This window comes from Bos mutus, chromosome 4, assembly GCF_027580195.1.
Source record: "Bos mutus isolate GX-2022 chromosome 4, NWIPB_WYAK_1.1, whole genome shotgun sequence".
NCBI classification, from domain to species: domain Eukaryota; kingdom Metazoa; phylum Chordata; class Mammalia; order Artiodactyla; family Bovidae; genus Bos; species Bos mutus.
In genome coordinates, this window is record NC_091620.1 from 108983773 (window position 1) to 108996719 (window position 12947).

General features: G+C 36.3%; 1 protein-coding gene across 6 annotated transcripts in view; it reads left to right on the forward strand.

Annotated features, from left to right (window-relative positions):
• The window catches only part of KRIT1 (KRIT1 ankyrin repeat containing), a 43438-nt gene that overhangs the window by 9054 nt on the left and 21437 nt on the right, over positions 1–12947 (forward strand). For 5 of the 6 annotated variants that reach the window (XM_070369871.1, XM_005908822.3, XM_005908823.3 and 2 more), the window contains 6 exons: positions 1566–1658; positions 2804–2933; positions 3567–3810; positions 3989–4104; positions 4324–4467; positions 12475–12631. In XM_070369871.1, the coding sequence (XP_070225972.1) occupies positions 1566–1658; positions 2804–2933; positions 3567–3810; positions 3989–4104; positions 4324–4467; positions 12475–12631 (884 nt within the window). The remainder of the gene's footprint in view (positions 1–1565; positions 1659–2803; positions 2934–3566; positions 3811–3988; positions 4105–4323; positions 4468–12474; positions 12632–12947) is intronic. The other variant, XM_070369873.1, reaches the window with a different exon arrangement.

The window sequence follows — 12947 nt, forward strand, 5'->3', positions numbered from 1 at the left end:
GAAATGAAAATAAAGTTTTTACTTAACTAAACAGTTAAAATAATGAACCATATCATACCTGACTATCCTATTCAATTGTTTTTCTAAAAGTGTGAAATATTTTTATAGAGAATATGATTTCTTACATAAGCATCACATGAAAATTACAAATGACTTTATAACTGCAGTAGTTTTGCCTTTTTGTGCAATGCTATACATAGTTTACAAAGCACTACCACAATTACTTATCCATGAAATTCTTAAATTGATCCTGTGAGTTGGTATACGGTCATTTTCACATCTGTAAAATGGAAATGCAGACATGCTGCCCAGTCGCTTCAGTCGTGTCTGACTCTTCGCAACCCCATGGACTGCAGCCCACCAGGCTCCTCCATCCATGGGATTTTCTAGGCAAGAGTACTGGAGTGGGGTGCCATCGCCTTCTCCGAATGCAGACATAGGCACCTAGAAAAATCATATTCCCATTTGTGGAGGACTTAGGACTAGAACTGTATTTCCCAACTTGTAGTTAGTGCTTTTCTCCTCCCCTACCCCCCCCCGCACCACACCCCACCCCCTGCCTGAAATAGATCTCATAGTTGCATATAAAATTGGCAAAGTAGTCAGTTTCGATCAGAACTAGGTTTAGGGAAGCTACAAGGCAGGAAAGATTAAGTGGGACAGGACCTCAAACCAGACAAAAGTAATATTACCTCTGAAATTTATTAGAATGTTTTTCTTTATTTAACACTTACATTTTGTACCAGTGTCAGTTTTGTAGAAAATTGTTTGGGGGCTCTAATAATAATCGGCCATAATAATCACAAATATTCACTCTAGCATTTTGTGAATGAATGAAGCTGTTTGAACACTTGTAGTATCTACTTGTCCACAGATGGCATCCAGCCAGGCATTCCTACCTGGGTCGAGAACAAAGTTCTGTTTCTGGGAGTGGGGAAGTTGGAAGGGTTGATAAAAATCATGACAAAGATAGCCAGAAAATGAAAGGTTTCAGAGTGAAAAACTTTTTGTTTTTATTTATTGCCCCTTTGCTGCAAATCAGGAACAAGAGACTAAGAATGATGGGTAAAATTCAGAACAATAATTTATAGCCCAATCAGATTTTAATAAAGCCTGAAATTGAGGATGGAGGTTGAATATTAAATGAAGGGTTACTAAACTTTAAAACTCTGTAATTCATACATACTACCCTTCTTGGCCAGCTCAGACTTTAGTGAAATTCTCACCATCTACGTCCCAACTGAAGATGTGCATGCCTCTTCACCTTGCAGGGTGCTCTGCTATTTGGCTGCTCTGCCAGTCCTTAGTGGGGCGGATTTCCTTGCTGTGCATGGGGAGCTTCTCTCCTAGTGAGTCAGAACCAGGGATCTGTTGGATAATTGCCTACAGAATGATGTACATTATTATCAGAATTACCAGTTTTTATTAGTGCATATAATAAAATTGACTTTTTATATTTCAGTTCCTCTTATACTGCCTTTAAAATATTTTTTCTAATTCTCAAGGTAATTTATAAGATTTTAAAAGGCCCGTTATGTTTATCTTTACTGACTTAAAATGATTAGGAAAACGAGTGGTCCTGATGAAGACATTTCCTCTGGATGGGGAGAAGGTGGGCAGAGAAGCGGCATTATTTATTGTTCCATCAGTTGTTAAAGGTAAAGCCTTGAGTTTCGTCTTGTGAATCTTGGTGTACCTTAGGTGCTAAGCTAAAATCTATGGAGGAACTTAGGAATTTGGAGTCATAGTTACTATTGCAATACTGTTGTAAAAATCATATTTTTAATATAACGGAAGATGGAGAAATTTGTTACTTAACGATATTTGATTCCCAAGTAATATTCAGGCTTCTGGACTAATCGTAAAGTTTTTGTTTCTGTTTTTAAAAGTAGAATAAAGAAGTGAGGAAGGAACGTATAATAAAAACAAAAAGTTTTCAGGTTATAATGAGGTATTTTTCAGACTGTGCTATATAAATAGAATAGAAATAAAAATGTACGTATTTTGGGAAATTAACAGATTATCATCAGAACCTATCTTGTATTGGGGATAAGAAAGTGTCGGTTTTAAAATACTCCACCCAACAATAATGGTAATATTTAAAGAACTTAGATCTAATGTGAAAATTTAATTTGAGCTTTGACAAGGAATTTATCCTATTATCCTGGAATAATAGAAAAAATATTGAGCTTCAGTCAGACCTGCAGTCTACTAAGTTTTTGTTATGGGCAAACCACTTCTTTAAGCCTCACCTCTTTATCTATAAGATAGGTATCTGCTCCTGCTTGATTCATTGTGCTGGAAGAATCCAGTGAGGTATTCGATGTAAAAGTCACTTTGGAACCTGTAGAGTACTGGCTTCATGTAAGGTAGTAATCATACTGATGATATATTAATGGCCCAATGTGGGCATCTCATCAGACTGCTGCTACACAGTACTTAACATACGTTTTATTAGCCAGCTCTGCCAGTCCAGATTTCTTTTTCCCAGCCATACTTAGGTTAAATAGTTCAGCATTTTACATGATATTGGAAATCTTATTGTTAATCAGAATTTTACAACATTGTTGAGCAAGAGAAAGGGGAAACAATTTCTGTAGTCCTACAAGATTCTAAATTCTGCATTCACCCAATTGGACAAGGTCACAGAGCTGGCCAGCCCTTGAATCCAAGTCTTCTAATTACAAGTCTAGAACAACTTATACTTATCAGTTTTTTTAAACATACTGTATACGTTTAAATAAAAAACACGCAGTTGTAAGCCTTTTATATGATGGCATAAATCTTCATTTTTCTTTTTCAGATAATACTAAATATACTTATACTCCAGGATGCCCAATTTTTTACTGCTTACAAGATATTATGCGAGTCTGTAGTGAATCCAGCACTCACTTTGCTACACTTACAGCAAGAATGTTAATAGCCTTGGATAAGTAAGAACTGCCATTAAAAATATTTTTTAATAAATCAAATACATATTCATAATAGAAATTAGCTTTGTGAGATAGAAATACTTTATGGATGAAAATAATAAAATTTATAATATATTTATTATGAAATGGTAAGTTTTTGAAGTATAATATAAAAATTTTAAACCCCAAAGATAAGATTGTCCTGATTTATTTGCAACATGTTAATTTTATTCTTTGAAAGTGACAAAGATTGCCCTGGCTTAAGAATTAAGATTCCTTTGTTATAAAACAAGGTTTATTATTGATTTACCCCTATTAGTGAACAAGTCATTTAACCTGTGAAGCCTTTGTCCTGTAACAGCAGGTCTCATGTCACCTACATATCAATGATTTAAATTTTAAAGTGCTTCATGTTTTTGAAATGGTTTTAATTATTTAGTGTTATATACATTTTTTTGTTATATGCATTTAAAAAGAATAGTTTGCTGTATCCAGTAATAAACCTTTATTTACAGTAAGTGAAATACTTAACTAACACTAATTAAAATTATAAAAATCTGAATGTAGTATTAGAAAGAGTTAGACAGTAGTTTACTTTTTTCATCTTCACTTTAGTACAAATACTTCTTCTGCCTCTTCTTTCTATTTTGCCAGGTGGCTAGATGAACGTCACACACAGTCTCACTTTATTCCAGCCTTATTCCGACCTTCTCCTCTTGAGCGGATAAAAACTAATGTTATAAACCCTGCATATGCTACTGAATCAGGTCAGGCAGAAAACTCACTACACATGGGCTACAGTGCACTAGAAATAAAGAGTAAAATGTTAGCCCTAGAGAAAGCAGATACCTGTATTTACAACCCTTTGTTTGGATCAGATCTTCAGTATACAAACCGGGTAAGAATTTTGGCTCTTATTTCAAAAGATATTTCATTTCAAAATATAATTTATTTTTCCTGAGACAAATGCATATATTAGTAATTGTAAACACTGAGATGACATCCTCACTTAGCTCTGCTTTTATACTTGGGTCATAAAGCTCTTAAACAGCTTTTGTTCTGTTTTCCCTTTCTAGGTAGATAAAGTGGTAATAAATCCATACTTTGGTCTAGGAGCTCCAGACTACTCGAAAATCCAAATTCCCAAACAGGAGCAATGGCAGAGGAGCAGGAGCAGTGTCACCGAAGACAAGTACGACTCTGGTTTCACTTCACTGTGCCTTTAAAAGCCTATATGCTAATATTGAACAATTATTGTAAATGATATATGCAATAGTATGCAATGTAATCACTGCGTAAATGATTCAGTTTACAGCTGTTCAGTGATGTGTAGCTTTCATAGATGTGTCATATTTGTTTCAGAACAATTTGAATTTCAACACTGTTGTTCTTGTTTGTTTTTCATGATTAGGGAACGACAGTGGGTAGACGATTTTCCTCTCCATCGAAGTGCCTGTGAAGGAGATTCGGAATTACTAAACCGACTTCTCAATGAAAGATTTTCAGTCAACCAATTAGATAGTGACCACTGGGCACCCATTCATTATGCATGCTGGTAAATAGATTACTTATTCTTTTCTTGTTAGAAAGAATGAATCTTTAGTTATTAATGTTAGTGTTTCTTTTCAAAGCTGTTCTCATTCCAGCCACTTTTTCCTCCACCCTGTGTGTTTGCCTTCTGCGCTTTCTCTGTAGGAATCTTTGATTACTATGCGTGTGCCACAGCATCTGGCCCGTTTGAAAAGTATCATTAATGTTCTCAGGCATTTCTTAGGTCATGAAGTAGGATAGCTAATGACTAACAAGTGCCACTGCACAGCAGTTGGTCCCTTGGTCACCCACAATGTCTATTGTTTTGTACTGGAGTTGTATTATGTTTGCTTATCCTTACTATAAAATTTACGTGTGTTAGCTACATATGACTTGACCTGTATCATGTTAGACAAGTATTCTTTTAGTTCTTTGGAAAGCTGTGGTATCTGGAAACATCCAAAAGTTTTCATTAGAATTAAAGCTTTTTTTTTTTTTTGATGAGAAGAATTAGCTCTCAGGAGTGAGGTTAGCTCTCTCCACTAGTTGCCTATGGAGTTCTTGCTCTTGCACTCTTCTCACATAATCATAACTCTTCCCCTCAGCCTGGACTGAGTTATTAAATTTATGTTCATAGCAGTAGTTAACCATTTGCTATAGCCTGTCCTCTAGAAAGGATGTAATGAAGTTATTTACCTTTATATATTTTTTAATTTATTTAAATTGGAGGCTAATTACAATATTGTGTTGGTTCTTGCCATACATCGACATGAATCAGCCACGGGTACACATGTGTCCCCCATCCCGAACCCCCCTCCCACCTCACTCTCACCCCATCCCTCTGGGTTGTCCCAGTGCACTGGCTTTGAGTGCCCTGCTTCATGCATCCAACTTGGATTGGTCATCTGTTTCACACATGGTAATATACATGTTTCAGTGCTATTCTCTCAATCATCCCACCCTCGCCTTCTCCCACAGAGTCCAAAACTCTGTTCTTTATATCTCTGTCTCTTTTGCTGTCTCACATATAGAGTCGTCATTATCATCTTTCTAAATTCCATATATGCATAAATACACTGTATTGATGTTTTTCTTTCTGACTTACTTCACTCTGTATAATAGGCTCCAGTTTCATCCACCTCATTAGAACTGACTCAAATGCATTCTTTTTAATGGCTGAGTAATATTCCATTATGTACATGTACCACAACTTTCTTATCCATTCATCTGCCAATGGACATCTAGGTTGCTTCTGTGTCCTAGCTAATTGTAAACAGTGCTGTGATGAACATTGGGGTACGTATGTCTCTTTCAATTCTTGTTTCCTCGGTGTGTATGGCCAGCAGTGGGACTGCTGGGTCGTATGGTGGTTCTATTTCCAGTTTTTTAAGGAATCTCCACACTGTTCTCCATAGTGGCTGTACTAGTTTGCATTCCCACCAACAGGGTAAGAGGGTTCCCTTTCTTCCACACCCTCTCTAGCATTTGTTTGTAGACTTTTTGATAGCAGCCATTCTGACCAGCATAAGATGGTACCTCATTGTGGTTTTGATTTGCATTTCTCTGATAATGAGTGATGTTGAGCATCTTTTCATTTGTTTGTTAGCCATCTGTATGTCTTCTTTGGAGAAATGTCTGTTTAGTTCTTTGGCCTGTTTTTTGATTGGGTGGTTTATTTTTCTGGTGTTGAGTTGCATGAGCTGCTTGTATATTGTTGAGATTAATTCTTTGTCACTTGTTTCATTTGCTATTATTTTCTCCCATTCTGAAGGCTGTCTTTTCACCTTGCTTATAGTTTCCTTTGTTGTGCAAAAGCTTTTAAGTTTATTAGGTCCCATTTGTTTATTTTTGCTTTTATTTCCATTACTCTGGGAGGTAGGTCACAGAGGATCTTGCTGTGATTTATGTCAGAGAGTGTTCTGCCTATGTTTTCCTCTAGTTTTACCTTATATTTTATGGGAAAGTTGCTTTTGACTTACTGTTTAAAATGAGCTTCTCTGGCTAGTTTGAGAAGTGCCTACATTGTTTATTGCCTGTTAAAAGTCCACAGCTTTTTAGCTGCAGGGCATTGAGCAAGCAACTTTACTTCACCTCTCTGCATCTTAGTTTATTTCAGTCAGTTCAGTTCAGTCGCTCAGTCGTGTCTGACTCTTTGCGACCCCATGAATCGCAGCATGCCAGGCCTCCCTATCCATCACCAACTCCCAGAGTTCACTCAAACCCATGTCCATCAAGTCGGTGATGCCATCCAGCCATCTCATCCTCTGTCGTCCCCTTCTCCTCCTGCCCCCAATCCCTCCCAGCATCAGGGTCTTTTCCAATGAGTCAACTCTTCGCATGAGGTGGCCAAAGTACTGGAGATTCAGCTTTAGCATCAGTCCTTCCAAAGAAATCCCAGGGCTGATCTCCTTCAGAATGGACTAGTTGGATCTCCTTGCAGTCCAAGGGACTCTCAAGAGTCTTCTCCAACACCACAGTTCAAATCACTTCTTCGGTGCTCAGCTTTCTTCACAGTCCAACTCTCACATCCATACATGACCACTGGAAAAACCATAGCCTTGACTAGATGGACCTTTGTTGGCAAAGTAATGTCTCTGCTTTTGAATGTGCTATCTAGGTTGGTCATAACTTTCCTTCCAAGGAGTAAACATCTTTTAATTTCATGGCTGCAATCACCAACTGCAGTGATTTTGGAGCCCAAAAAGATAAAGTCTGACACTGTTTCCACTGTTTCCCCATCTATTTCCAATGAAGTGTTGGGACCAGATGCCATGATCTTCATTTTCTAAATCTTGAGCTTTAAGCCAACTTTTTCACTCTCCTCTTTCACTTTCATCAAGAGGCTCTTTAGTTCTTCACTTTCTGCCATAAGGGTGGTGTCATCTGCATATCTGAGGTTACTGATATTTCTCCCAGCAATCTTGATTCCAGCTTGTGCTTCTTCCAGCCCAGCGTTTCTCATGATGTACTCTGCATATAAATTAAATAAGCAGGGTGACAATATACAGCCTTGACGTACTCCTTTTCCTATTTGGAACCAGTCTGTTGTTCCACGTCCAGTTCTAACTGTTGCTTCCTGACCTGCATACAGGTTTCTCAAGAGGCAGGTCAGGTGGTCTGGTATTCCCATCTCTTTCAGAATTTTCCACAGTTTATTGTGATCCACATAGTCAAAGGCTTTGGCATAGTCAGTAAAGCAGAGATAGATGTTTTTCTGGAACTCTCTTCCTTTTTCAATGATCCAGCAGATATTGGCAATTTGATCTCTGGTTCCTCTGCCTTTTCTAAAACCAGCTTGAACATCAGGAAGTTCACGGTTCACATATTGCTGAAGCCTGGCTTGGAGAATTTTGAGCATTACTTTACTAGCGTGTGAGATGAGTGCTAGTTTATTTATCTATATGTAAAATACAATAATTAGATCATTTCCAACTGAAAGTCTTTTGATTTCTCTGATTTCAATATTTGTGATTAAGTAGCTAAATATAGTTGCTTTTAATATATATCTTTTCTCTATTGACATTATGCTATTTCTTTAAAAATATCTTTTATTAAATATGCTCAATTTTTTTCTGCTTCCTTAAAAATATTTTATTCTATTAATGTAACCTTAATTGTTTTCCCATTATAGGGAATTTTTATACTCAGATTTGAAAAGAGTTACCCTAAGTCTTCTTTCACTGAAGTTATAATTGTTTTTTCAGATTACTGGTAAATACTGGTAGCAGCAACAGTACCAGAAGAAATCACATGCTTTTCCTTGAGCTAAACAAAAAGAAGTAAAGAATATAGTTCAAACATCACGAATTGAGAAAGACAGAGCTAGTGAATTTTAGCTTAGGAATCCCAAAATTACATTTGCCTGTATTGTTGCCCTTTCTGTGGCAGGGCCTCATTTCCTTCTCTATTAAGAGAGTGATAATATTTTCAACTACGTATTACATAAAAACAGAAGTATGGTATTGTATTTAATGTGCTTTGGAATGTACCTACATTTTAGTCCCTACTGAATATTTTAGTTCCTAAAAGTATGGCCTTTAGCAAATTAGTTAATGTCTCTAAGGATCTATTTCTTTATCTAAAAGATGAGCTTAATTTTAGTGCTTTTTTTAAGATTAGAGGAGAAAATGTGAATAAATGCTTGGAAGGGTACCTGGCAGTAATAAGCATTCAAAAAAATGGCTATTATTAAAGTATTATAAAAATTTAAAGATTTTGATGTCTGAATCTAAAATTCATTCATCTGTTGTATTTTTATTTGGATATTACTCCAATACACTGAGGAAGAGTTTTATCCATCAATAAAATCAAATTTCCATCAGCTGGAAATAATAACCAAGTTTAATATACCAGTAGTAGTAGTAATATAGGTCACCTTGCAATACTTTTAATAAGATAGATCATTTGATTGGTGTGAACTTGAATGAAGACTGATTAAACTATTTAGTAAAGAACATAAATTACTTTATCTTGGAAATGTACTCTTACTTACTAATTAATACTAGGATTAGAAGAGGATTACTGGGCTGTCTCATCAAGAGACTGGGATGGGGTCTATCTTTATAAGCTTATACAAGATGTTTTATCCCTCTTATTCTGTCTTCTCATCTTTAAACTGGAGAAGGAAATGGCAACCCACTCCAGTGTTCTTGCCTGGAGGATCTCAGGGACGGGGGAGCCTGGTGGGCTGCCGTCTGTGGGGTCGCACAGAGTCGGACACAACTGACGCGACTTAGCAGCAGCAGCATCTTTAAACTGAAGGATTTTATTAGATCAGTGGTTCTCAAACTTTTGTGTTAAAACTCCTTTTATTCTTCAAAATTACAAGATCCCAAAGAGCTTTGGTTTATGTGAAGTAATACCTAGTGTTATATACTTTATTAGAAGTTAAAACTGAAAAATGTCTAAAGAATTTAATTATTTTAAAGTAGCATATTAATATAAATAGCAGAGTTTTCCAAATATATCTTATTTTCCAAAATAAAAAAGTTAATAAGAAAAGTAGCAGTGTTCTTGCCTGGAGAATTCCAGGGACGAGGAGCCTGGTGGGCTGCCGTCTGTGGGGTCACACAGAGTCGGACACGACTGACGCGACTTAGCAGCAGCAGCATTGTTTTACATTCTTGCATCGTTTTACTGTGCAACCTTATAGAAAATAGTTGGATTCTCACATCTGATCTTGCCTTTAATTTGTTTCAATTCTCATGTCAGGGAGCTTCTAGAGAACTCTGCTATATACTTAAGAGAAAATCATAGTGAAAAGGGAGAATAACATCTCAGTATTACTATGAAATATGTTTTACCTAGAGGACATGCTGAAAAGCTTTCAGTGATCTTCCTGGTTTCCTGGATCAGTCTTTGAGGATCACTTAATGAAATCACCCCTAGGATTGCTCCAAGCTTTAAAAATTATATTGATTGACAGGTGCCTAAAAACTTTTCTTTACCAGAATCACCATTTCCAAAACTGTTTAATTTGGCTTTCTCCCCATATGGGTAACCTCTCAGCCACTCAGTAAATGTCTCACTGACATCTCATATTTTCTCACCTCTCTCAAATCAGTGTCTTCTCTCTCTGATAGTACTTCCAGGCTTCACATCATTGGTAGAGAGTGTTTCAGAACTCTGATGATTTGGCTCCCTACAAATTATCCCATCTGATTTCATTTGGGCCTTCAGTGCAACGAGCTGTGTATTGTCTTTATCTCATTCATCCTGTCAAGTTTTCGGTCCCCTATTCTAAACCTAGAAACTTCCCTGGTGGCTCAGACAGGTAAAGAATCTGCCTGCATTGGGGGACACCTGATTCAGTCCCTGGGTTGGGCAGATTTCTGGAGAAGGGAATGGCAATCTACTCCAGTATTCTTGCCTGCAGAATACCCATGGACAGAGGAGTCTGGCGGGCTACAGTCCATGGGGTCGCAAAGAGTCAGACACTTCTCTGCACTTTCTGCTTTTCTGTACTTTCTTTTCTCTTGTCTTCAAACATACATGAATCCTCTCCCTACTCGAAAAAGAACCTTAATTTGAACCTGCTGGCCCTTCTGGCCACTGTGCTGTTTCTTTCCTTCCTTTCACAGCCAGACTTCAGTGACTACAGGACCATACTCACTGCTTTCTCTTTTTCAGTCTTCATGAACCTTCTTAACCTTTCTGAGTTTTTAATCTCTTTCACTGCTCTGCTGCATTTAACGCTGTTGACCACCCCTTTGTTTGCAGAACAAATGGCAGTTGAAAGGGCAGCTATAATAGAGCTATAATGAAGGTCAATACAAATGCAAGATAATACTTATCATTATTATTATTGAAATACTGGTCTTCATCCTGTGACCCAAGCATGTTTTATATTAATAGTATAGAAACTGTTACACTAAGAGTCAGAAAATTGGATTTTAACTGGTTAACCATGAGACCTTGGGCAAATTACTAAACTGGTACAAGCTTCATTTTTTTCATCTGTGCATTAGAAATATCTCTGCCTGCCTCATAAGTTGTTGTGAAGATTATATTAAGTAATTATATAAAGAAGTACCTTGAAAACTTATTAATCATACACAGAGTTGAACTGTCCCCCTCAGTATCTTTTCCTATTCTGAGAGTATGTTTTTCAAGATGCATTTCATTGTTCTAAGATGTTCATATTTCTCTCTCAGAAAGGTTTCATCCATTCTTGCAGCTTTAACAGGCTCAGTTGGATGAATTTGTATATCTGGTACCTCAAGCCTTTGCCTTCCTCCTGAGTATCAAGTCTGTGTTTTCAGTTGCCAGCTGAACAGTTTAGTCACCCATTTTCTTAATGCCTGAGGCAGTATGGAGAATGCAAAGATATAACTTTCAAGGAACATCCAGGCTGACAGAAATATATATATAAAAGGATGAAAGTAGTTAATGAGATTAAAAAAGTAAAAGTAAAATGGTAAATTATAGTGGGAATATATATAGGACGTAGTTGGTAAACTGTTTCAGAGAAATAACAGAACTTAACCTGAAATAAAATCAGGAGAAGGAAAAAAGACATCTCAAGAATAGCTAAGAATGTAAGCAAACAGTCACGTGAATGAGAAGGGTAGGATACAAGTGGCAGGTTCAGGGCATGTGTGAAAGGGAAGAAAGTTGACGGTTTAGTTCTAAAGATGTGCTGTTTGCCCCTCAGATGCACCATATCTAAGAGCAAATTTCCTTTCCCTTTTTACCCATTTATTTCCAAAAAAATGAATTGCCTTTCCACCATTGCGTTAGATTGAAGCCTTATATGTCTTTGTAACTAGATGGTAAATTCACTATGTCTGGCACATTCTTTGTACTCTTTGCTTACTTTTTTTCCTCACTACCTAGAATATTTTACTTCTCTTCAGCATCTCTTCAGCTTTTAAATTGTTCTTCTATCAGAATACTTTTCAGGACTCTCTTAGACTGAAATCTTATCTTCCTTTTCCAGCATTTTCTAAAGCATCAATGTATACTATTATTTGACAAATATATATATTTTGATTGTTACTCTCAACTGTTACTTAAATGTTACAGCATGATGTAACTTATCTCACATGTTTGTTTTCCTCTGATTACATTAGAAGCCTTTACCAGAGCAGAGACCATTTATCTTAACATATCTTTGTGTCTTTCACATTGCCTCATTCAACAGCTACATGTAAATTAGGTCTTGGGCCTATTGTAAATTTAAAAAAAAGCATTATTAAATTTATGAGTTACTTTCTGCTCCTGAAAATATTTTTGACTAAAAATTTTATCTCCCTAATTTATAATTTTTGTATATTTTGTACGATTGTGATTCTGTATCCTCTGCTCTATCTTGTATTTGAGATTATATTTTCTCCCAGTTGATCAGAAATAGAAACATTTGAATTAAATCAGAGTACTTCATAAGAAATCCATAAGGACTGAAAACATTTACATAAATGTCTTCATTCCTTGTTCTCTGCCATAGAAAAGTCTTAGATTTCTTTGAGATGTCTGAAATTTGGATTTTTCAAACACTTCATATGACTTTTGTAGGTGTTTTATTTTTTTGTAGGTATGGAAAAGTTGAAGCCACTCGCATATTGTTAGAGAAAGGAAAGTGTAATCCAAACCTTCTAAATGGACAGCTTAGCTCTCCTCTTCATTTTGCTGCTGGAGGAGGACATGCGGAAATTGTACAGATCCTCCTAAACCATCCAGAAATTGACAGAGTAAGTTATTTTCCAGGCGTTGTTTTTTTTAACATCCAAACAGTAAATAACTAGTAATGACACTTAAAATGTTTAGTTGTACACTTGAGAGGTCAGCTGAGAAATGAAAACAAATTTAACTTGCTATATAGAATAAATAATATGTATACACTTTGCTTTTAAATTGTAATAGAATACACCTCACATAAAATATACCATTTTTGCCATTTTTAGTTGTACAGATCAGTGGCATTAAGTACATTTACATTGTTTTACAACCATCATCACCATGTATCGCCCAAATGTACATAAAATTTAGCTTCCTGTCATTTTATAT